The sequence below is a fragment of the Xyrauchen texanus genome, chromosome 29, assembly GCF_025860055.1.
Source record: "Xyrauchen texanus isolate HMW12.3.18 chromosome 29, RBS_HiC_50CHRs, whole genome shotgun sequence".
Taxonomy (NCBI): Eukaryota; Metazoa; Chordata; class Actinopteri; order Cypriniformes; family Catostomidae; genus Xyrauchen; species Xyrauchen texanus.
Window position 1 is genome coordinate 34,822,474 of NC_068304.1, and position 25,418 is coordinate 34,847,891.

The window sequence follows — 25,418 nt, forward strand, 5'->3', positions numbered from 1 at the left end:
TACACCTGGGCACACAAGGAAAAGAGAGCCTTTTCATGTGCAGCCATATTTTTGACTCTATCAAAAACAAAAAGAAAGGGAGTGAGAAGAAAAGAATGGCTTGAAAATGATATGCATAATTTACACGTTTCTTCTTTTTAAGACACAGCTCTTCCCTTTTATAAAAGACTCCAGTGTAACAGTGCCCAGAGCAGTTGAAATACACGTATTGCATTTTTTAATACCATACTTACACTTTCTCAAACAGCCTCAACCCCTTTATGCTTCTTTTATAGATTTCTAAATGGCTTGCAATATAATTAATTGGCTGCATCAACTAACACAACATTTTCTCTCTGCGATTTCTGTAAAAGTGTGTCCCTCTCTGTTTCCGCTGAAAATGGCCTAACTTTGTTTGCATGCTACAGTAAAGCTCATTTGCACATTTCCTTCTACAATTAGTTGCTTTGTGTTAATTGTCAATGCTTGCTTTTTGTCCAACAGAAGCAAATTTCTCAAAAAATAAATAAATAATTCAGTAATAAATACATCTCTTTTAAATCAATCAAAGAAAGCTCATAGCTTTATTTCAAAACCTAGGGAGCTGCTTTGTCATCTACTGAGAGGAAAGAAAAGTCAAAAATTACATCACTCCACTATTTAATTTGTTTCTCCAAGACAGGAGTGAGATTGACTTGAGAATTCTGATTTAGGGTCTTGCTTTATTTTAATTCTGAGATACAGATCCCTTTTTTCGTTTTTCTTTTTTTCTGGGTACTGTCTTCATTGGCAGCTCCCTTTTAAGTGAGCGTTCTAACTGAAATGGAACCTTGTAAGTATCAACTCAAATAGCACTTATCATGTGTAGCGCATGGGAGACATGTCTCCCAATTGAATTTGACATTAGCATGTTGCTAAGCTAACAACGCAATACTCTAACAAATATTTGTGTATGCTGTCCATTTCTATGCTTGTGAAAGGATCCATTTTTTATTAATTAAACTACAATTCAGCAATACTTTTCAGTATTGAATGCAGAATAAATAAAAATTAAATGCATGTTATAATTAATATTTTTATCTTAATTCAATCACCAATCCATTCTGGAATGCAATCTGGAATTGCTTTATTGTACATTTTTGGCCAATACGAGAGCTCTTAGAAGCCTTCATAATTTTGCTGGAGTAAAGTGTACAGTATGATGCTTTAAATGCTGTTTAAGTAGGCTGCTCACTAGGTTTTGGAACAGAGCTCAAGTGTCCTCTCCCACACAGTACTTTTTGTTTTCCAGTCAAAAGTCAAAAATAATTAACCAAGTTAAACCTCATCATCATTAGTATGTCTATGACCTCTTGACCCCAAGAACAAAGTTCTGCTAAGCATTTGCTGATGTATGATTTTTGAATTTTGGATGTTTAAAGACTCTTTGAGAGAGATTTTCTGATTGAACAGGCTGTCTTTTTCAAATCAAATCAAATCACTTTATTGTCACACGACCATATGCACAAGTTTAACAGTAGGTGAAAGTTTTGTGTGCAGTTCCAAGCAACATAGCAGTCATGACAGTGACGAGACATATACCAATTTACAATAAACAACAGATTTACATATCTAATGTACACATAATTACACAACACAATAATAGTATACAATGTACAGTAAACAATACACACAATATGGAATACACGTGGATAAAGTGTATAAAAAAATATACAGTAGGTTTTATTGCAAGAGAATATAATTTATATAATTTATGACAGTCCAGTGTGAGATTAATAAAGTGCAGTGCTGATATTGATCGTGAGAGATCAAGTGTTCAAAAGTCTGATTGCTTGGGGGAAGAAGCTGTCATGTAGTTGGCTGGTGCGGGTCTCGATGCTGCGATACCGCCTGCCTGATGGTAGCAGTGAGAGCAGTCCATGGCTCGGGTGGCTGGAGTCTCTGATGATCCTCCAAGCTTTTTTCACACACCGCCGGGTTTAGCTGGAGGGAGGGAAGCTCAACTCAGATGATGTGTCTGGCAGTTCGCACCACCCTTTGCATGGCTTTGCGGTTATGGGCGGTGCTATTGCCGTTCCAGGCGGTGATGCAGCCAATCAGGATGCTGATTGGCTGCTCTCAACAGTGCTGGTGTAGAACCGTGTGAGAATGTGGTGGTTCATTCCAAACTTCCTCAGCCGTCTCAGGAAGAAGAGGTGCTGGTGAGCCTTCTTCACAACAGCCTCAGTGTGGACGGACCATGTGACCCACCACCGTCGTATCGTCAACAAATGTAATGATGGCATTGGAGCTATGTGTTGTCACACAGTCATGTGTGTACAGGGAATACAGGAGTGGGCTGAGAACACAGCCCTGCAGGACTCCAGTGTTGAGGGTCAGTGCCCATTCTAACCACCTGACATCTGCCTGACAGGAGGTTTTTTGGACAGGCACTGCATGGATAGCCTGGTTGGGCGGGCACAAGGAATAGAGGGTGTGTTTCTTTTTGAAAAGGTTTTAAACACAACAGCTGAATGTAGCCCTAATCTGCACATGTGACACAGGGCAATAATTAACAAGTTCTAGTTAACTGGAGATCTTAAGAATCTGGCTGGAAAAGGACATGTGTCTATATTGTCTCCATGCACAGTGACAAGGATGGTATAAGTGGCCAAAGAATCTCCAAGGATCACAGCTTGAGAATTGCAGAAATTAGTTGGGTCTTGGTTGTTTGGGAGGGTCTCATCCAACAACAAACTCAAGCATCGTCAGTTTGCCCGACACTACTGGAACTTCAAATGCGACTGGGTTCTATGGTCCAATGAAACAAAACAAAAAAGGAGCTTATTGGCAGCAAACACCGGAGATGGGTTTAGCGCACACAGAGATAAAGAAGTAGCCAATACCCACGGTTAAATGTGGTGCTGAAGTTTTAATGTTGTGGGGCTGTGTTTCTGAGTTCCTGGACATCTTGTTCAGATATATGGCATCATGGACTCTATCAAATACCAACAGATAAATATATCCAAACCCTGGTTGGATATTCCAGCAGGGCAATGATCCAAAACAAACATCAAAATCAACACATAAATGGTTCACTGACCACAAAATCAAGGCCATCCCAGTCCCCTGACCTGAACCCCATAGAAAATTGTGGGGTGAACTGAAGAGGAGAGTCCACCAACATGGACCACTAAATTTGAAGGATCTGTAGAGAATATGTATGGAGGAATGGTCTCAGATCCCTTGGCAGGTGTTCTCCAACCTCATTAGGACTTTTAAGAGAAGGCTTAGAGCTGTTATCTTGGCAAAGGGAGGTTGGCAAAAGTATTGAAAAAAAAAGGCCAATAATTATAACCAATTCGCTTTGGAGAAAAATATTTATTCAATAATGAGTTATTTCCCCCGTTTCAATTGTTTTATTTCAATTAAAGGTTAGATTTTTGTGATTTGTTTTTAAATGAAGAGCAAAAGGATAAGCAATGCAGATTTGTTTTCACAGCCTTCTTTGCTCATATTTACCAAAGGTGCTAATATTAGCAAAAAAAGAAACATCCTCTCACTTTCAACTGCTTTTATTTTCAGCAAACTTAACAATTTGTATAAACATAAAAATATTCAACAACTAAGATATAAACTGAACAAGTTTCTCAGACGTGTGACTAACAGAAATTGAATAATGTGTCCCTGAACACATTCAGTGCATCTCCTCCTTGTGCACTGCATCAGATTTGCCAGTTCTTGCTGTGAGATGTTACCCCACTCTTCCACCAAGGCACTTGCAAGTTCCTGGACATTTCTGGGGAGAATAGTCCTAGCCCTCATCCTCAGATCCAACAGGTCCCACACATGCTCAGTGGGATTGAGATCTGGGCTCTTCGCTGGCCATGAAGGAACACCTGACATTCCTGTCTTACTGGAAATCATGCACAGAATGAGCAGTATGGCTGGTGGCATTGTCATGCTGGAGGGTCATGTCAGGATGAGCCTGCAGGAAGGGTACCACATGAGGGAGGAGGATGTCTTCTCTGTAATGCATAGCGTTGTGATTGCCTGCAGTGATAACAAGCTCAGTCCGATGATGCTGTGGAACACCGCCCCAGACCACGATGGACCCTCCACCTCCAAATCAATCCCGATCCAGAGTACAGGCCTCGATGTAACACTCATTCCTTCAACGATAAAAGTGAGTCAGACCATCACTCCTGGTGAGACAAAACCTTGACTTGTCAGTGAAGAGCACATTTTGCCAGTCCTGTCTGGTCCAGTGAAGGTGGGTTTGTTTCCATATGCGACGTTGTTGCCGGTGATGTCTGGTAAGGACCTGCCTTAAAACAGGCCTACAAGCCCTCAGTCCAGCCTCTCTCAGCCTATTGCAGACAGTCTGAGCACTGCTGAAGGGATTGTGCGTTCCTGGTGTAACTCAGGCAGTTCAGTTGCCATCCTGTACCTGTCCCGCAGGTGTGATATTCAGATGTACCGATCCTGTGCAGGTGTTGTTACACGTGGTCTGCCACTGTGAGGACGATCAGCTGTCTCGTCCTCTCTTTTGTAGTGCAGCCTCAGACATCTCACATTATGGACATTGCAATTTATTGCCCTGGCCACATCTGCAGTCCTCATGCCTCCATGCAGCATGCCTAAGGCACGTTCATGCAGATGAGCAGGGACCCTGAGCAGCTTTCTTTTGGTGTTTCAGATTCAATAGAGAGGTCTCTTTAGTGTCCTAAGTTTTTATAACTGTGACCTTAATTGCCCACCATCTGTAAGCTGTTAGTGTCTTAACGACCGTTCCACAGGTGCATGTTCATTAACTGTTTGTTTCATTGAACAAGCATGGAAAATAAAGATCTGTAACATTATTAGGATTTTTCAAAATTATCTTTGAAATACTGTGTCCTGAAAAAGGGACATTCCTTTTTTTGCTGAGTTTATATAAATATATAATTTATATTTATTTTATTATTATTATTATTTTTAAGTAGTCACCATTGCTGCAATGCGGTTTCAAATACAGCTGCTGAGCATCTTTTTTCAGACTGCTGAAATCCACTGCTCTTATTTTATTTTTATGGAAAGTCATGGAAATTAAAACTTTTCCTTTTGCTGTTAGAGCAAATGTGATTGCAAAAATAAAAGCGATGTCAATCGAGAAAAAAGAAAAAAAAAACATTTGAAATCTCGATTAATCACATTTACTGAATATTTGCTGAGAAAGGCCCTCAAACAACAATAATTCAGTATGTATTGATTTAATAATTATATTCATAATTCAATAATAATAGAATATACACTCACCTAAAGGATTATTAGGAACACCTGTTCAATTTCTCATTAATGCAATTATCTAATCAACCAATCACATGGCAGTTGCTTCAATGCATTTAGGGGTGTGGTCCTGGTCAAGACAATCTCCTGAACTCCAAACTGAATGTCAGAATGGGAAAGAAAGGTGATTTAAGCAATTTTGAGCGTGGCATGGTTGTTGGTGCCAGACGGGCCGGTCTGAGTATTTCACAATCTGCTCAGTTACTGGGATTTTCATGCACAACCATTTCTAGGGTTTACAAAGAATGGTGTGAAAAGAGAAAAACATCCAGTATGCGGCAGTCCTGTGGGCTGAAAATGCCTTGTTGATGCTAGAGGTCAGAGGAGAATGGGCCGACTGATTCAAGCTGATAGAAGAGCAACTTTGCCTGAAATAACCACTGCTACAACCGAGGTATGCAGCAAAGCATTTGTGAAGCCACAACACGCACAACCTTGAGGCGGATGGGCTACAACAGCAGAAGACCCCACCGGGTACCACTCATCTCCACTACAAATAGGAAAAAGAGGCTACAATTTGCAAGAGCTCACCAAAATTGGACAGTTGAAGACTGGAAAAATGTTGCCTGGTCTGATGAGTCTCAATTTCTGTTGAGACATTCAGATGGTAGAGTCAGAATTTGACGTAAACAGAATGAGAACATGGATCCATCATGCCTTGTTACCACTGTGCAGGCTGGTGGTGGTGGTGGTGTAATGGTGTGGGGATGTTTTCTTGGCACACTTTAGGCCCCTTAGTGCCAATTGGGCATCGTTTAAATGCCACGGCCTACCTGAGCATTGTTTCTGACCATGTCCATCCCTTTATGGCCACCATGTACCCATCCTCTGATGGCTACTTCCAGCAGGATAATGCACCATATCACAAAGCTCGAATCATTTCAAATTGGTTTCTTGAACATGACAATGAGTTCACTGTACTAAAATGGCCCCCACAGTCACCAGATCTCAACCCAATAGAGCATCTTTGGGATGTGGTGGAACGGGAGCTTCGTGCCCTGGATGTACATCCCACAAATCTCCATCAACTGCAAGATGCTATCCTATCAATATGGGCCAACATTTCTAAAGAATGCTTTTAGCACCTTGTTGAATCAATGCCACGTAGAATTAAGGCAGTTCTGAAGGCGAAAGGGGGTCAAACACAGTATTAATATGGTGTTAGTAATAATCCTTTAGGTGAGTGTATATTATAAATCGAATAATTCAGATAATTAAAATGCATAACATTATTGTGTCAGACGAGTAAAGCACTGATAAGACAATAAAAATGTGGCTTTAGAAGGCAATATATTGTTTATTTCCATATGATTAAATATCAGTCATTGGCTACAGTCCACTGCAATCCATTTTATAATTGAGATTGTCAACCTGCCCGAGATACATTTATTTTAAGGGCTTTCTAAGGAAGTGATTTAATAGTGTACATTTGAACACAATATTTTTTGTATAATTAATCACATTAAATTAACGTGTTAAATCAGCAGTCCTAAACAGTATTTTTGCTCTGGTCTACCATTCACCAACATAGCTGTAGAAGTTTACCCCGCTATAGTTTACTTCCACATTTCAAACTAGAAATGTGAAAAGCATTATTCAAACCACTTGCACAGAGACGGCATGAGATTGAGTCTACAGTGAGACGATTTGAGGCAGTGAGTAAGTGACAGTGAGCTGACGGTACGACAATAATACGAACAAATTCAAGAAGGAAAAACATTTAGACAACGCCTCTCTCTCACACACACACACACACACACACACACACACACGTAGTGTCCCAAAGCTGAGTCTGTCCACCTCTGTTCATTTCTCACAGTGATTGAGTATCTGGATCAACTCAGACATAGTTGAACTTCCATCAAAATGACAGACACACTACTGCAGAGAGAGAGACCAACTCAACTGACAGATACAACTCACACACACAAACTCTGTACGGATCAGGAGTCCTAATAGACTAATGGGCTTTTCACATATGACATTGTTAACCTGGGGTCATTTCTAACCCTGGGTTAACTGAATCCTGTTCCATATTTTACATGTACATACTGTATTTTACCCTGTCTTAGTTCACTCTGCATGCCTTTTGCACCCCAATATGAGATTTAGCTAGGAATGGGCCAGGATGGTCAACACAGTACAGCGAATTAACGCAATCAGAATTCATTTTTCAGTGAATCAAGTTGAACACTGACTGTGTCATGAATGTAGAATTGGGGTTTGGATGAAAACAAGTTGCTGTGCACCGTTTATGTGTGTTCACAAGGCTACATTGTACATTTACATACATTTATGCATTTGGCAGACGCTTTTATCCAAAGCGACTTACGGGGACAATCCCCCCGGAGAAACCTGGAGTTAAGTGCCTTGCTCAAAGGCCCAACAGTGGCATCTCGGTGGTGCTGGGGCTTGAACCCCCGACCTTCTGGTCAGTAACCCTGAGCCTCAACCACTGAGCCACCACTGCCCACATTGTGGGGAGAGGCCAACAGTTTCCACATGTAAAATAGTGTCTTAATGAAAATGAAATGTAAAAATGTATAGGTTAGTAGAGCTCAGTCTAAAACAATAGAATTTCATGTAGAGTCCCCATCCTTGATAGAAAACAAACATGAGTGTGTTTACTTGGCTATACTTTGGGGACAAAACTGTGTCCTCAAATTGAAATGCTCAAATTCAGATTGAGACTATTTTATATCCACATTGGACTGCATAATCAAAAACACTTTTGAAGCCATTGGAGGTGTTGTTGCTGCGTTTTGACCAAAAATGCTCCACAAAGTGTGTGTGAAATGTATTCCCCAAAATTACTACTGTTATCATGCTGCCTTTATCGAAATTTGTGTAAAGACGAGTTTCCCACTCTGAAGTTGCACATGAACGACCCCTCAAGTAGTAATTACAACTGGAAAACTCTGAGATCTGGCGCAGTCAAGTCACGATCGTATTTACAAGTTAAGCGTACATGAACGCCACCACAAAGTTGTAATTATGAATGGGAAACTCTGGATTTTCTTTGAGCCCCGATTTTTACATTTGAATAGGTAATAATTTAGTTTAACTTGAGGATTTTGTCTGTTCCATTTAGTTTGTATGCATTTTTTTGCACTGAAGTATAACAATAAAACTTGAAAATAACTATGAAAATAAGATTTATTTATGTGGTTTTTGCAGCGACAAGCATTTGCAACAAAACTAAATATCTCATCAATATATGTGGCCGCATTTGTTTGATAAAATAGATAGATAAAGCATTAATTACACACCTAATGCATAGATTTACTCTTCATTTTGTTGCATTGGTGCTAAAAAGTTTCCTGCCTTTGCTAGTAAGTGAAAAAGAGAGAAGAAAATGGGTCCATTCTTTCAGACTAAAATCACTTGAATGCACATCAGATCATATTTAAGATTTCTGACCTCGTAAGTAGGAATTTCTCAAGAAGACTTGAGCTCACCAATCGTTTTGATATCCAAGTTTCTGAGTTGGGAGGAGACGTAAACTTTCAACATGGCGGAGGATAGGATGTTTTCTGTTGGGAATGAGAGGTTTTATTCATTTATCTAAATGCAGCTAATTGTTAGCACTTGCCGTTTTATCACATATCATTTATGTATATCAGCAACCATTTGATGTTCATTTATACACCATGAAAATAGCTTGTATTTGACAATTTCCGTTATTGTTAGCAAGCTAACCGAATGATGTATTATGGCATCAAAATAAAAGTTCTGCAGGAAATATGCATGTGCGAACTTGCCACCATCCATGTTTCCTGTTCTTTCCAATAACAAAGCACTTGAATGTAACATACTCGTATTAACCACTTCAGAAGTGGGAAGTAAGATAATTCCGACAGCACATGAAGGCAGCATTAAAACATTATAATGCTCTGTATACAGTCTATGTCTGTCATACACACACACACACACACACACACAAACACACAAACACACACACTCCATCTCTCATTTTTAGTAAGGTAATATGAAAAAATAAGGTAAATGTCTGTGTGTGAAGTCGAGAGTGTAAACTTAAGTGTTTGAGGCATCTCTGAGGTCTGTGTGTCTTTGTCTGTAACCTGTTCTGATCATGTCAAACTCACTCAAGAAGACAAATGTCTGTTCTGTGATCGTCTTTGCCAGGAGACAGATACACTTCCCCCGCTGCATGTGTGACACTTCGGTGAGATAGTCAGTCCTACAGTAAATGAGGTTGGATCCACTTACTGTATGATGGAATCAAAACTCACATTAATAATCTCTCGGCCACTCACACATAATTAATGATGTCTTGAATGTGATTTTTTAAACAGCAGGAATACCAGGCAGAGGAAGACGTTGGGGTTGTGCCTAATGATTAATAGCCCTCTTAATATACACCCCTGCTTGGGCAATTACAGACATAACCAGACACACACTTCTAATATGTGTGACATAGACGATGCTGCCAAAGCTGTGTTTGGCTAAATGAAAGAAGTTTGGTTGATGGAAGGTGTTTTGCTTGGTTGAAAGTATTGTGAAGGTGGTGTAATGTAAAGGTTTTGTTTTGGTTAAAGGTTTTTACAGTATATTTTGGCCAAACAGTGTTGAATCACTTGTTTTACATTTACATTTATGCATTTGGCAGACGCTTTTATCCAACGCGAATTACAGTGCATTTATTTCAGGGACAATCCCCCCGGAGCAACCTGGAGTTAAGTGCCTTGCTCAAGGACACAATGGTGGTGGCTGTGGGGTTCAAACCAGTGACCTTCTGATTACCAGTTATGTGGTTTAGCCCACTACGCCACCACCACTCCACAAATTGCCTGTGGAATTTGTTGTAAATTATTTTTTTGTCTGTTGGAATTTGTTTTTGTATTTGTTTGTGTTTTGGTTGATGGAAGGCAGTGTAATGTTTATGTTTGACTGAAGAGAGAGCATTAAAACATTTGTGTTTTTGCTTATTGGAAGGTGGTGTAAATGTTTTATCTGAAAGGGTGTTGTGATGTTTGTGTTTTGGTTGATGGAAAGTGGTGTATTGTTTATTTTTTTGGCCAAACAAAAGAATGTTCAAAGAATGAACCCTTGTTTTGTCTGTTGAAGAGTGTTGTAAAATGTGTATTCTTGCTGACAAAGTCTGTTGTTAATCTTAAGACGGAAGCCTGTTTGTGTGTTTAGTTGTGTTATCTCTAAATAGCTCTTTATATCCAGGGCTTCTGCTCATTTTAAAACAGGAAAAGAACATTTTGAACACAAAACAGAAATCTAAAAGCATAAAACACTGATAGCATCCAAAACTAAAACGATGCTCTGTGGAATTGAAGGAGGAAAAAACTAAACAGCAATTCTGACAAATGCATGAAGAAAATGCATTGGATCTCTTCCGTGTAATTTTATTTTTGACCCTCTGTGCTCTCTGTCCTCACAGGTGCTGGAGCGTCTCTTCCAGAAAGGTTTCAGCATGGCAGCGTCCTGCGGTGGCGGAGTTGACTCCTCCCAGTTTAGTGAATACGTGCTGTGTCGCGAGGATAGGCGGAGTCAGTCCATGAACACGCCCATTAGGATAAAACCGGAGCCACTGGACTAAAGACACACATCGAGGTCCTCGGCCCCTGACCGAACTACACTATACACACAGATGGCCACAGACTCGCAGCTCTACAGAGCTCAGCGTTTATAAGGGGAATGTAATTTATCACACACAAACCACAGCAGTTACAAACCAAAAGAACTTCAACAGAAACCAAACCGGAGCAGCTCAGCTTTCCAACTTCCCTCTTTAACCCAACTCACTCATGAGAGGACTCCTTCTGTTCAGTTGGGACACAAACCACGCCTCTTTCTCAGTGCAGTGTGTATTAGTATGTGTTATTGTCTTGAGACGAATTTGTGCTGTGAGCACCGTTTCATCGGGTCACGTTTATGGACGGCCAGTTTCTCTTCATATTCACGGAATGGACAAAATCAATCTCTCGAATTACAACAAAGTCACCGAGGCTTACATTTCTCTCAATATTAGGGGCACGGGGGTCAACTTTTCACACCACATGGATTGTTTTTTATTTCGTCATTGTTTATAAAGTACTTTTTCATTCTTTTATAGCACCATGTTGTATGCAGATACCATACTGTGAGAAATAATTTTCTTAATCAGTAATTTTGTCATGTTTTCCAGTAAAAAATATCTAAAGATATAATAAGATACATTTACTTAAAGTAACAGTGTCAGAAGCTATATATAAACGTAAAAAAAAATCATTACAAGGGCATTTTTGTTTATTTTAAATTGTTTTGCCCCCACATTTTAAATATCTGGAGCCCTGAACACCCCTTAATTTCTGATTTTGGTATCAAAATGTTAACTGAAATAGTAGCTGAAGTGTGTCATTTCTGCACCACTAGCGCCACCAAACAGAATCGCAAAAATAATCTGTTTCCCAAACACTCCTCCTATCTTCCATTGGTCAGGCAAAAAAAAGCCAGTGTTGTTGATCTGGGCGGGCCACTCAAACAAACAGGAATGTTTAGATAGAGTCATGTTTTGGTGAAATCAACCTACAAATGGCTAACTTATTGCTGATTCTGAATATTAAGCTGGTATTAAGTATTTTAACTTAAGATGTTTAGATATAATTACTGGAAAACAAGACAAAAATAGCAATTAAGAAAATAGTTTTCTTTTTGCAGTCATCAGTACTACGATTCAGATTTTGTCTCTTTTTGTGTATGTTTCTTGTGTTATATGAAGGATGTTGGGAGTGGCGTGAAGGCATTACATTTAAGAGCTTCAGAGAGAGACTTCCTGGCAGGGTTTGCAGAAACACTATTATGCCCTCGGGCAGCATGGCGAAAGCAGACTGGGCTTTAATGCATTCGCCGCTACAGAAATCTTCTTTGTTTAAAGGAGCTACAAGCAAACATGTGTATTTCTAAACCCTGCGTTCAAAAATAGGTGACACTGAGAGAGACCAAGCGAAAACTTTGCCACACTTATGCGTATCATTACACATTTGAAATGTTATAAGCTCTGTAATGTTGCTCAGTGAAGAACCTTGTTGGATCAAACAAGTTTTGAGCTAAATGGTACCTACACAAAAGAGTTGTGTGTGCAAAGAACATGAAAAGAATGAAATTCAAGTCCATTTGCGTAACTTGAGGCAAAATATTGAAAGATGAAGGTATATGATTGTGTCTAGATAAAATACATATGATTAATAGAGTATGTTTGCACTTAAATACCGCTCTGACGCCAAGCTAGTATGAAAATAAGCAGCCAGTGTTTAAACATTTATTGGAAATAGACTCAAGTCTGTGCTCAATGACAGAATGAGGGTAGGCCTACTAACTATGATGCATTAATTTTTTAAATGATCTTTATAAATGAATAATCATTATTCATTAGCCCAATTTATCAGAATAGTTAATTTTTTCAATTCTTTGAGGTTGACGTCTTGGATGCTTAATTGTGCGATTAAATGACGGATACATCGTAAAGGGGGGGCTGTCTGATTTCACGAAACGGTTACAGTGGGTGGGAATATTGTGCACTTGTCTTTGAAGTGAAAATGAATTACAGCTCCCAAAGTTCTTACAAACCTGGTTTCTGGACAAGCAGTAATAATAGTACAAGATGGCAAAATCATTAGTTGTACAGGTTGGCTCGTACAAAAACGTACAATTTTACTCCCATAGAGAAAAAGAATTAAACCAACTAACAATGTTATTAAGATTTTTACGAAGTTTAACCCCAACCCAAAACTAAACCTAACCATCATTTTAATGGAACATTACTGTTGTGTGCCATGGAAGAAAGAGAAAAATGGGGGTTTTGAAAAAGGGTTTAATTTCCCAAAATGTAACACTGAACCCTAACCCCTAAACCAAACTATTAAGTCTAACCTCTTACCCAAACCCTAATCCTAACCATGAATTTAATCAGAAAACGTTATGGTTTGGAACGAGACGAAGGAAGTGTATTACAGGTTATTGACATACATCAGTCATTTGTATTGCATAAATAAATATGAAAGAGTAACCAAATTTGTTCACAGACATTTCCTTTCTGAAAATAAAATGTTGAATATGAGGCTAGCTCAAATTCTATGGCAATATGGCAGTTGTACGATATCGTACGAATTTGCCATCTCATACAAATCATACACTCGACATAACGCGCCCTTAGTTTATGAAAGCTATGTGTCTATTTTACAATGTGGTGTACATCTACTTTATTATTTTAAGTTTTATTTACAAATATCAATTGATTGCAATTAATTTAACTTGTTGCACTACAACATTGGTTGCTTCCAGTGTAGACGGCAATGCGTTACAACATCGGTTGCCTTCAGTTAGAGGATGTCCAAATTTCATGACTTATTAACATCTCCAGATCAAAGATCTACAGAAGAAAGAACAAACTCCTCCGTTCTTTGTGTTTGTGTAACTCAATGATGCTGTTTCTTGTCGCCCAAATATGTTGATCAAAAAGATATGACCTCATTCTGATCCATCTGTCCAAAGTCTTATTTAAACTCAAGATTATTAGAAAACGATGCAGTATTGACTAGCATTAGAGCTCTGAACACTTCGTAAACATAATGTCGTTTGCATGGACTGAATATTGTGTTTATTCTTTGGCATCTGATTAAATGTCCACCGTTGAGGCATCTCACCCTATCCAGCGTGCTTTCAGGCACAACCAGACCCCCCATAGGGAAGCCCATTCGAGCTCGGCTTTGTTCTGACCCACAGCGGCCCAGTTCTGTCATCCAGCCACCACAAAGGGAATGGCCAACCACTCCTTTCATGTGCCAAAGGGTGAGTGCGATATCCCAACATGCCTTCAACAGAATCCTCAAACACACTCCCAAAGCCCCACATTTAAAAACCCAAACACACATACAGACCGCAAACCATTGAACTGCTCAGAACATCAGTGGACTTTATTGTTGAGATTTACTCTCTTTTGACAAAGTTTGGGAGTTTTGCTAACATTGTGTGACTTGTGCTCTTGCATCATGACCGTGCCTGATGTAAGATCAAACTAAGGCTGCTTACACGTTAGAGTTTACGTTACAAATCTATTGATTCCACTGGTGCGCAGAGATGAAACATGAAGGTTTGTGAATTCGATACTCTGTCATGGGACCAAACATTGAGAAAATTGCAACTTGTTTTTAATACATCCATTGACCAATGAGAATTTTGCACAGGCAGGTTCGTCAGTCTCCATCAGAGCTTTCTCGTGTGTGCTTGTGCATTAATGTCGACCATATAAAAGCACTGAAAATGGACACTCAATTGAACAAATCACCTGACGTGCAAAATTTTTTTAATGATGAAGCACATTTGAACATTCTCAAGCGCATCACTTGGTAGCAGAAGAGGCAAGAACAGTCTTTCCGTTGGATTTCTTCAACACTCTCACGGTGAAATTGTCAGGATTTGGGCGACTTTCTAAATTTGGCTAATTCGTGAGATATCAACTGCTTTCACTACAGCCAATGATGTCGCTGGACATCGGTTCCATCTAATACGTGACAGTTACAACAGCTTCCCATCAAGTTTACACACTCAACAGATTGGGATTAGGGTTAAGCATTATATTAATAAGTATGTCCTTAATGACTCATGCATGGAACTCGCGCTTCCGTATTAGACATCCGGGAATTTGCACGTGATGAAGTTGTACGTGTTTATGCGAACAACATTGTGCGAGACCATACAAAATAGACAACTCGTAAATTATGTATGACTTTTCATGAGATCTCGTTGTTGTAATGCATTTCACATGTTGCGGATGGGGCGATGTTGTCGTCCCACATTAAACATCATCATCAGGCCTAACCGCTGGTACTATGTACAGTTATTTGTATATTGAAACGTTCCCTGAAAAACCGAAAGAGATGTTGACACTGCTTTAATACAAGTCTGATGGATTTAAAATTAGCAAAGCAATATGACATGTACATACACATAAAAAAGGGAAAAAATTCAAAATGTCTACCAAGATGAAAATTGTCATTATTTAATGTATTAATAATTAGACTGTGGTATTAAAGGGCATGTGTTTATTTACAGTGTCTTCTTTTTTATTTACTTGCATATTTGCTATAATAAAAAGGCGTACTATTCACCTGAAATGTTGTTTGCACTCTTTATCCACTGATTTGTTATTTAAAATATCAACCTTGTTGATGAAATATTTACATGATTTATTGATACACTTTATTGCTACTGATACACTTCATCAGGGTTTTCAACCAGGTTCCCCTTGGTAACATAAAGCATATAGGATTTTCATTGACAATATAACACATTCTAATGGCCTATCTTTCAAAATTGATTTATTAACTTTAAAGGAATATTCTGGGTTCAATACAAGTTAAGCTCAATCAACCACATTTGTGGTATAATATTGATTTCCACAAAAAATTAATATTTTGACTCGTCCATCCTTTTCTTTAAAAAAAAAAAAAAGCAAAAATCTTGGTTACAGTGAGGCACTAATGGAAGTCAATGTGGCCAATCTGCAAACTGTTTCAAAATGATAGCCACAAGACAAAGGATATGCATGTAAAATTATTTTAGTGTGAAAAAAATTCACTTACTTCCCTTTCTGTGTAAAGTAATATCCAATTTTACAACTTTGTTACCATGACAATTTAGTCTACAAAACTTAACACCCTAAAACAAATGCAAAAATTTGAATTTAAATAATATTACAGGTCAAATAATACACAATTTTTAATAGAAGAATTAATGCAAGTGCTTTTATAAAATTATAAGCTTCACATTTCAGTTTAAACTCTCCAAATATTGGCCCCATTCACTTTTATTGTCACCATTAACTTCCATTGTAAGTGCCTCAATGTAACATCGATTTTTTTTTTTTTTAAAGAGGAGGGACATGTCTAAATACATTTTGTAGTAATCAATATTATGCCACAAATGCTGTCAAATGAGTTTAAATTGTATTGAACACAGAACATTCCTTTAAGGTCTGTACAGGTTAAAAACCTCCTGAATTAATGAAGTTGAACAAAAAGTTTCAAAACTGAGCTACCTCAGAGACTATTTAGCCCGAGACAGAGCACTTGTAGGGTATTAAAACAAATAGGGGAAATTAAAACACCCAATATGGCGGATTTGGAAAGTAAGTCCCGCCTTACAGGTAAACGAGCCAATCACCTTTCAGATACAGACTTTCTCTGTCAAGCAACTCACGAACGAGCATGCGCATCAGATGGACCAGCCTGAAACATAGTGTTTTTAAAGTGATCTAAGCTAGTTGGAAGCTTGACAGATGTTTCTGCTGATTGAAAATATCTTCTTTGATCATAATCTTGACCAACCGTGTAAGTCGCTTTGGATAAAAGCGTCTGACAAATGAATAAATGTAAATGTTTTAGAGATTTCTGTCTTCCCTATTCAAGTAGTTAGTAGCTCTACTTTTATGCTGCTTGTTTATATTGAAAATAGCAGCCGGGGAGTGTTCCCACGATGACTGCAAAGTGGACTGACTTGCTTTAAAGGGACTTTGGCTACCAATACCTGCTGCCTAAAGCACATGCTACATGCATGATAAGCTTCATTTCTTTGTATCAGTAACTATATGGTAAATTCAGGTGACCCAAAAAGTGTCCCAATTCAACCGAATTCACCCTACCTATAACAATAAAACTGCTGTAAAATATAAGTCTGTATGTCTGACAATATATGTCACCCCTGCTAAAAAAATCCAGCATTGCTGGTCACCAGCATAAGTTGTGTTTTGTGTGCTGGTCCCCCGGCATGGCATGCTGGTGTGCTGGTGACCCTACCAGGCTTTTTAATTAGCTTAACCAGCATCACCTAAAAGAACATGCTGGTCAGCCAACTTCACCAGCTGGGTTTTGCTGGTAAAACGTATGCTATGCTGGTCCACAAGCTAGACCAGCACCAACCAGGATTAACTATTTTAGACCAGCATGGGAACTGCATGCTGGTTAAGATGGATATTTTAATAGGGACCAGTCCTACTCGACCTGCCCTAAGCGGAATTCAAACCAGTGATCCCCGGCATGGGAGTCGGACACGGTAGCAAGGAGGCTAGAAAAGCCATAGCCTATAGCCTTGGTCGCTAGAGCGTCGCTTAAGGCCGGGAGAGTGAGGTTTACAGACTACACAGCTATTGCATACCAGATGGCTACCGTCACATATACAGTTCTTTAATCACACGTTTAACTGCAAAAACATGCAGAAAGCTTGAATAATGTGAATGTGATGACATGGTCAGCTAACAGCTCAAATGTTTTCCTATATTCAAAACACTGCTATTTCATTAGTAGAAGACGTAGAGGGAGCTTCGTTTGGCAATCTATTGTAACACAATCCAACATTTAACTGCTGGCTAATTTGGCTCGTAAGAACTCGTTTGCTTTCTTCCTCGGAAAAGCAAACCTCAAAGTCTCTCTAATGGAATAAAAAATTGATAATGTGGTCTGAAATGAGAAAACTATATTGAGGACACCACAATATTATTTCTGGCTTATTTGAAAATATATGAACCGTGTAAATGCAACAAAACAAGATTAATACATTCAAATTAAAAGTAATAAAATGGTGAATGGCACACTTGTGAACAAAGTATTTAAGTTTAGTAAACAGCTTATTTATTCCTTTACAAAATAGATACAAATACAGAAGTATGTTCACACAAACAGAAATGTTTCAGGATATGTACAGAATTTACCAAAAAATAAGATTAATAAACACAAGGTCTGTAAACAATATATACAAATTATCCATAGATTGAAACATTAAATTCCAGCTGTGCACATACGTAATACGATTTGAAGAGATTTAGAGTCCTAATAATATTTTGGCTACAAAGCGAAAGTTCTAGAAAGAGCGTCCTGCTGAAAACAGAAACGATAAGAATAACAAAGTTGTCTGAAACAACCGGACAAATACGTTTGTGCTTCTTTCAAATTTGAGTGGCGTTCCATGGAACGTGGGGAATAAAGTGTATTGCCTGAAATGAGGACACAATGAAACAATAAAACATAAATAGCTACCAAATAAAAGGTTTCTCTTTGAGAACTTTATGGACACAGACTCACGGTTTGACATCAGAAACACTGTTTCCTATGAAGATACATGCAGATATAAAAAGTAAACAGACATTAATAATACTAAAAAATAAAAACTTCAATGTGCGTTCATTACTTGAAATAGTGTTATACATTAACACACAAGCTGCAAATCAACAGGATTCATGGTGCATAGTAAAGAGGGCATCTGTTTTTAAATCTGACATCCTGACTGTGATCAGGTCAGAATGCAAAAAGGTCATACAGAATGCGACCTCTCATGACATCATGTAGAGCAAACCCTTGCAAAAACGAAATGCTTATAGGTTGGTCCGTAGTGGACTAGAGTTCTTTTTCATAGTGGAGTAACTGAGCTTATAAATAATATGAGGTACAAATGAAGGACTAAATTAATATCTGAATATTTTCTTTAAGTATCTGTGTTACAATGCAAAGTAACTGATCTAACAAGATAAAACTACATGAGGTTAAAGGAATAGTTCACCCAAAAATAAAAATTCTCCCATTGTTTACTCACCCTGACGCCATTCCACATGTTTAAGACTTTCACAAACGATGACTCTTTCTGTAGGTCCATAAAATGCATGTGAATGGAGGCCAAAAATTTAGAAGCACATAAAAGTAGTCCATGCGACTGCCTTTATGTGCTTTTTGGACCATCAAATTTCTGGCCACCATTCACTTGCATTGTATGGACTTACAGAGCTGAGATATTCTTCTAAAAGTCTTTGTTTGTGAAAGAAAGTCATACACATCTGGGATGACATGAGGGTGAGTAGATGATGAGAGATTTTTGACATTGATTTTTTCAATGTCAAAATACTTTCTCCTATACAAACTTACTATAAGTAAGCGGTTCATTCAAGCTGATTGCTACAAAAAGTGGGACTATCTGACCAATGGCAGGTGGTGGGAGTGTTCAAGAAATCTGTTTGAAAATAGTGATTATTTTAGCAATTCAATTTGTTGACACCGGTGGCACAGAAATTACAGAATAATAATAAAAAACCAGCAACTGGGTTTAGTTCACCCAAAAATGAATATTCTCTCATCATTTACTCACCCTCATGCCATCCCAGATGTGTATGACTTTATGTATTCTGCAAAACACAAATTATGATTTTTAGAAGAATATTTCAGCTCTGTAGGTCCATACAATGCAAGTGAATGGGTGCCAAAATGTTGATGCTCCAAAAAACACATAAAGGCATCATATAAGTAATTCACATGCCTCCAGTGTTTTAATCAATATCTTCAGAAGTGATATGATAGGTGAGGTAAGAAATAGATTGATATTTAAGTCCTTTTTTGCTTAATTCTTCTCCCTGCCCAGTAGGGGGGTGATATTCATGAATAATGTATATCAACAAAAACACAAGAATGTGAAAGTGATCTGTTTCTCACCCACACCTATCTTAACACACAACATTTTGCACCCATTCACTTGTATTGTGAGGACCTACAGAGCTGAGATATTCTTTTAAAAATCTTCATTTGTGTTCAGTAGATGAAATAAAGTCATACACATCTGGGATGGCATGAGGGTGAGTAAATGATGAGAGAATTTTCATTTTTGGGTGAATTATCCCTTAAGTGAACATGAAATCACAATTTATCATATGCATTTCCTTAATACATTTTCCTGATCTGGAATGGCATTTAATTTAGTCGTTAATGTTCGGACACGGGAACATCAAACTGAAAGTGGCATGTATTGTGTTTGGGTGTCGTATTGCTCTATCTTAGATTAATGCTGGCCTGTTTTATTTGAAAACACAAGATGAGTGCTTCGCATGGATGCATACAGTATTAAATGTACACAAAAACACGATTCAAAGTTTGAAGCATCGTGATATTCAAATGGTCTCAGGTTTTAAGGAATAATTCATTCCTCATTGACATGATCTTAAAACTCAATTTCTTGTGGAAATCATTGATACATGCTGTTAAAAACACAATTCTTAAAAAAAAAACTATTTACATTTAAGTCTTGCTAATAAAGATTTTGAAAAGTACTTAAATAATTTTTTTAAGTCAATAAATTCAATTTTGTATGGGTTTTTTTAAATACTGTGAATTGGTTGTACACTGATGATTACATTTGGGAAAAGTGTTCTGCATAAAGTTTAAAGACCAACTATTATTGAAAGGAAACGTTCACATAAAATTCTTGTATTATTTACTCACTCTCATGTCCTTCGAAACGCTGTATGCTGTTGTTTTTACTAGTGCTATCAGGCGATTAAAATATTGAATTGAGATAAATCACATGATTTTTCAAAGCCTAGGATGATTTTTCATACATTTAATTTCCAACCAGTGTTCAACATTCACACGAAAATAGGTAAATGTGTTAATTGTGACAGAAAAATGTACATACATTAGTTCTAAATAATACATAAACAACTTGAGCGCTAAATACCGAGTCCTCTAAGGACATACGATATCTTTGTATCCACGTTCGGATTCAAAAATGGTGTGTAAATGTTATTGATGCCAAAATGGCATTGGTTCGCACATTTAGTATAGTATAGTCAGTACCGCCGCTCCCTACATGCATACTACGCAGTCTGCGCAACGCAACAACTCCAACAATATGTTATTCAAGGCCCCCAACAGCATACAGGTTAAGGTTGGGTGTTAAAGGTGGGTGTGTGGAACGACATGGGAATGAGAAAATGAAATAATACAAATTTTTGGGTAAACGTTTCCTTTAAAAACAATTATAAAAATAATACATTGCTCACTTCAAGCCGTTTTGTCCTAAAGATCGTTCAATGTAAGCGCTCTGTGTAAAATATACAGCGTCTCCAAAAATGAGAAATAGATCTGAGATACATTCGCACACAAAAAACAAAGGTACGCCAACAAAACCTGTCCCTTGGCTCAAAGCCAGAGATGACATATCTTTAAAATTAGCTATCATAAATACAATTAATGTAATCAATGAATAATGGTGAGGAAAAACAGAAGAAACATGAAGTACACCTTAGTTTCTTTTCTTTCTTTTTTTTTCGTTTTTTACCAAAAGTAACTATCTGACATCAAAACGTCACAGACACACAGACGAATAATGAGGCTGAAGGCACGTCGCAGGGCTGAGGAGGAAGTCGTTTGCTCGGCTCGTTTGGCTGCTGTTTCCTGTTTAGTGTTGACAGTTTGGTTAGCGTTAGCTACTTGAGAAGAGCGCGGTACAGTAAGAGAGATCGGCTGGTCTCTCTCTCCTGCTCCATGTAGAAGATGAAGTCCCTGAGGTTGATGCGTGTTATTCTCTGGCGGGAATACTGCCGCGATGAGCTGGGAGGGGTGGATGTTCCAGATGGAGAGACTGCCGAACTCCCCAACACCTGAGGAAAAACAAAACAGAGCATTACTGTGAATGGCACATTAAAATAAGACTAAATAGTTCAGCATTGTATCATATCAGTTTTTAATTAGTTTGAAATCGCTATGTGTCACAATTAAGGCGGTCAATTGATAAAAAAAAACATCGAATTAATTAACATGATATGTTAATTAAAAAGTGAAGTTAATTACAATGAATCACATATCAATATGAGAAATACCCCGAAATAAAGATCATTTAAGACATTACAATATTGTGAAAGATGAGAAAATCACTGGCCTACAGTTGTTCACAGCAATTTCAAAGTTAAACTTAGGGGCTGTTCCAACAGACTGTGTTGTCACATTTCATACGTGACAAAACAACAACAACAACAAGACACTATTAAAGTGATGCAATCCAAATATGTCAGGCCATGTTTGAATATGCAGAAGTGTGCATTACATTTGAGAGCATTGTGAAGGGAATTTTTCATTTTTATTTTTAAAAGACATTGTATGGCTACAGAAGACATGGAAGATAGTGCATGAGTAATATGGGCTACTTTTATGATACTTTATGGTGTTTATTTATTTTTGTCCTTTCTGGAGTTTGACAGTGTCCATCCCCATTCACTTGTATTGTATAGAAGAAAAAAACAGCACAAAGATTCTGCCAAGCTGAAGTCTCCTTTTGTATTTCATGGAAAACAAAGTCATTTGTACTTGAATTCTATTCATCTGATGCTTACAAGTGTACACACTGATGTTCAGTTCAAATAAACTTACAGATTCTTACACAGTTTAGTCAAACTTGTATCATTCTTGAATTAAAATAAATAAATAAATTGAATGGTAGAATCCACAAACGCAAACAACCGACCAACAAAAAGCAAAATAAGACCGGATACAAAGTCTTACTCTCTCCAACAGACATTGTATAATTATATTGATTGCGTTCGGGAAACACAATGCAGTGACACATGGGAGTCATAATAGCAACCATGTGAACACAGACACAGGGTTTGGACTGAAGTTTAACTCAAGCTGAAATCACTCATACATTGTAGCTACTCTCAAAAATACAGGCTGCCTTCATCTGGTCTTTCCAGAGGCGTAAGTGAATTTGACAGGTGGAGTGTGCTAAGGTGGGGTGAATTTAGGACAGGCAGGACGTCCTCGGGGCGAGGTCCTCAGAGAAGATCTGCCTCATCAGACCAATCTGACTTGAGCTCATGTGAAATGCGGGCCTGCCTTCTGCCATGTCAATTACTGCCAATCACAACGCGGACCAATCAAATGCATCCATCTGCCTGGACATAGAGACAGGCTGGCCTCTGGCATGTGTGTGTATTCAAGAATATGCTCATGTGTGTGAGTTTTAGAGACAAAGCAAGAGAAATGTGAGTGAAAGAGATGACCCGTTCCTTTACAAATGAATGGGGGAAATTGTAACGGTCAATCTACCGCTAATTGTCTCACCGTAAGCCAGGTTCATGCTGTATGAATTTGGCAACACTTTTTCCCAAGACTTTTACCCAAGAACTCTAAACATATGTGTAGTCTGACAAGCAACAACTGTAAAGGATTGTACAGTGTGCATCTGGCTGTACAGTTAAAAGAGCCAATTGGCTTTTTCATTGAGGTATTGCAACAATCTATACAGTGGCTGTAGGAATGGATGTCACGCCTTACAGTTAGAAGAGCCAATTAGCTGTTTATTTACTCTAAAGCTAGCTAAATGAGCACAATTTATGATACTGATGTTGAGATTTGATTTATTCAATTTGAAATATGTCATTACTAGGGGTGGGTAAATATATCGATTTTCCAAAGCATCGCGATCTTCATTTGAACGATTTCTATATCGATTAATTTGCAAGCAAATTTCACGCTATGCGGCTAAAAAAAACATATTTGACAACTGGCCAATAAATGTTTAGATTTCAATCACCAGTGATTGCATAGTGTAGTGGTGAAGTGAGCCCTTTCTGTTCTCAAAGTCAGTTTAAAGTAAAAAAATACATTTAATTCTAATCATGCATAGCACAGATGATATAACGCCGTTCAAGTCTCTGTCTTTAACATGCGCTCATTTACAGATGCTCTTTACAGAAATGCCAGTTTTCTTAAAGGTGCACTCAGTAATTTTTTTAAGGATATTGAAGTGGCTTTCATTGACTTACACTGACACCTACTGGCCTGGATGCTGCATCATTCAAACACAGTAGTTTCAGTTACCAGTGCCATTGTAGAAATTCACTATGCTCAGTAAGACAGGATAAATTTAATCCATGAATGAAAGTGTCCAATAACAGGGCAGTTACTGATATTAAGCGAGTAGTATTCAGCTGGTCATTGGTACTAACATGGCTGCCCCCATGAGGCGCCCCTGCTGCATGTAGAATAAAAGAGCGTCCATTATACAAAGGGGTCTCAGTTTGTTCTAAGCAGGCAGCACATGCCCTAACCCCACCACCACCCTAATCCTAACCATATGGATTCGATGTCAATTCAAAATCTTGACCAACGGCAATTTACGCATAGTGACAATTGCATTCTACAACCAAATATTTTTTTTTAGATAATGACATCGAATTTTCAGTCAACATGAAACAAAGTTTGCAATATATTTTATTACCATGATGTAACATAGTTTCAATGAAACACGATTTACAATGTGAAAAATGTAGGGTGGTATATTATCCATCAGAAATGGATTGGATCGTGAAAAGTGGACGCGACATGCGATAACGCTAAAGTGGCACTTCTATCAAGTCGCTGCGGCGCCGCACTCAAAGTTCAAACTATTTAAATTTTGACCCCATTGCCGCTGACTTTTCGACGTGGCAGCTAATGATTACTGGGCAATTTGCATATATGCAAAGTTTGTCTTTGCAGTGACAGGACAACTTAAGACTGTAGTGATTTTCACAACCTTGCTAATAATGTCATTTCTATCAGGAAGACTTGCAGACATAAGTGAGATTTAAGATTACATTTATTTGATGAATATAAAACAGAAAAGTAATGTCTCTCTTTGCCGTAGGCCCTGTCTGGCAGTCCGAAGCAGTTGTACTCGGAACCGTCATATCCTGCCGGAGATAGGAGGCAGGGGTGAGGAGGACGGGACTCAACTGGTGATGGTGGGGTGGTGGAGGTTGCAATGTTAGCACACTGAAACAGCAATGTGATAGATTGTGAGCAGACTTATAAAGCAACGGCTTACATGTGATTGGCTGGGAATTACCCAGCTAATGGTGCGATGATGTACAGCTGCTAGTCTTCCCTGCTATGCTTACATTTAGAGTACAAAGCAACAAAAAATATTTTGAAATTGCGAACTACAAAGTCTCTCTTTTTTTTTTTTTTAGACCTTAACGTAAACTAGTCCTCAATGAATGCATCAGAGCAATTGCCAGGACATTTTTCTCTTCAAAGTCTAATTATATGTTTTTAATCTTTACTGTGCACATCCCGTTATTTTATTTATTTATTTTTGCTAGGGAAACTTGCCCTTCCGTGATGCTATCTGCAACACTTGTCACGTGGAGGTCAAACTCCTGCATCTCTGTAGTGTGTACGTGGTCTGAGAGTCTTTCTGTGTGCGGTGGGTAATGAGTTGTTGTCTCGTAGTGTGTACATTGCCTAGGGAGCACATTTTGGCCTCAGTGCCTCCAGGTCCACAAAAAGGCAGAGTAAGTGATCCAAATGCACGCAGAAAGGTCA

General features: G+C 38.3%; 2 protein-coding genes across 4 annotated transcripts in view; one reads left to right on the plus strand and one right to left on the minus strand.

Annotated features, from left to right (window-relative positions):
- LOC127622803 (BTB/POZ domain-containing protein kctd15-like) overlaps positions 1–15,406 on the plus strand; it is a 34,638-nt gene extending 19,232 nt beyond the window's left edge. For all 3 annotated transcript variants that reach the window (XM_052096894.1, XM_052096892.1, XM_052096893.1), the window contains exon 5: positions 10,700–15,406. In XM_052096894.1, the coding sequence (XP_051952854.1) occupies positions 10,700–10,858 (159 nt within the window). In that variant the 3' untranslated portion in view covers positions 10,859–15,406. The remainder of the gene's footprint in view (positions 1–10,699) is intronic.
- Positions 15,407–19,464: 4,058 nt separating this feature from the next.
- Positions 19,465–25,418, minus strand: part of LOC127622800 (transcription initiation factor TFIID subunit 4-like) — a 105,617-nt gene continuing 99,663 nt past the window's right edge. The window contains exon 15 of the mRNA XM_052096888.1: positions 19,465–21,712. Coding sequence (XP_051952848.1) covers positions 21,539–21,712 — 174 coding nt within the window. The 3' untranslated portion in view covers positions 19,465–21,538. The remainder of the gene's footprint in view (positions 21,713–25,418) is intronic.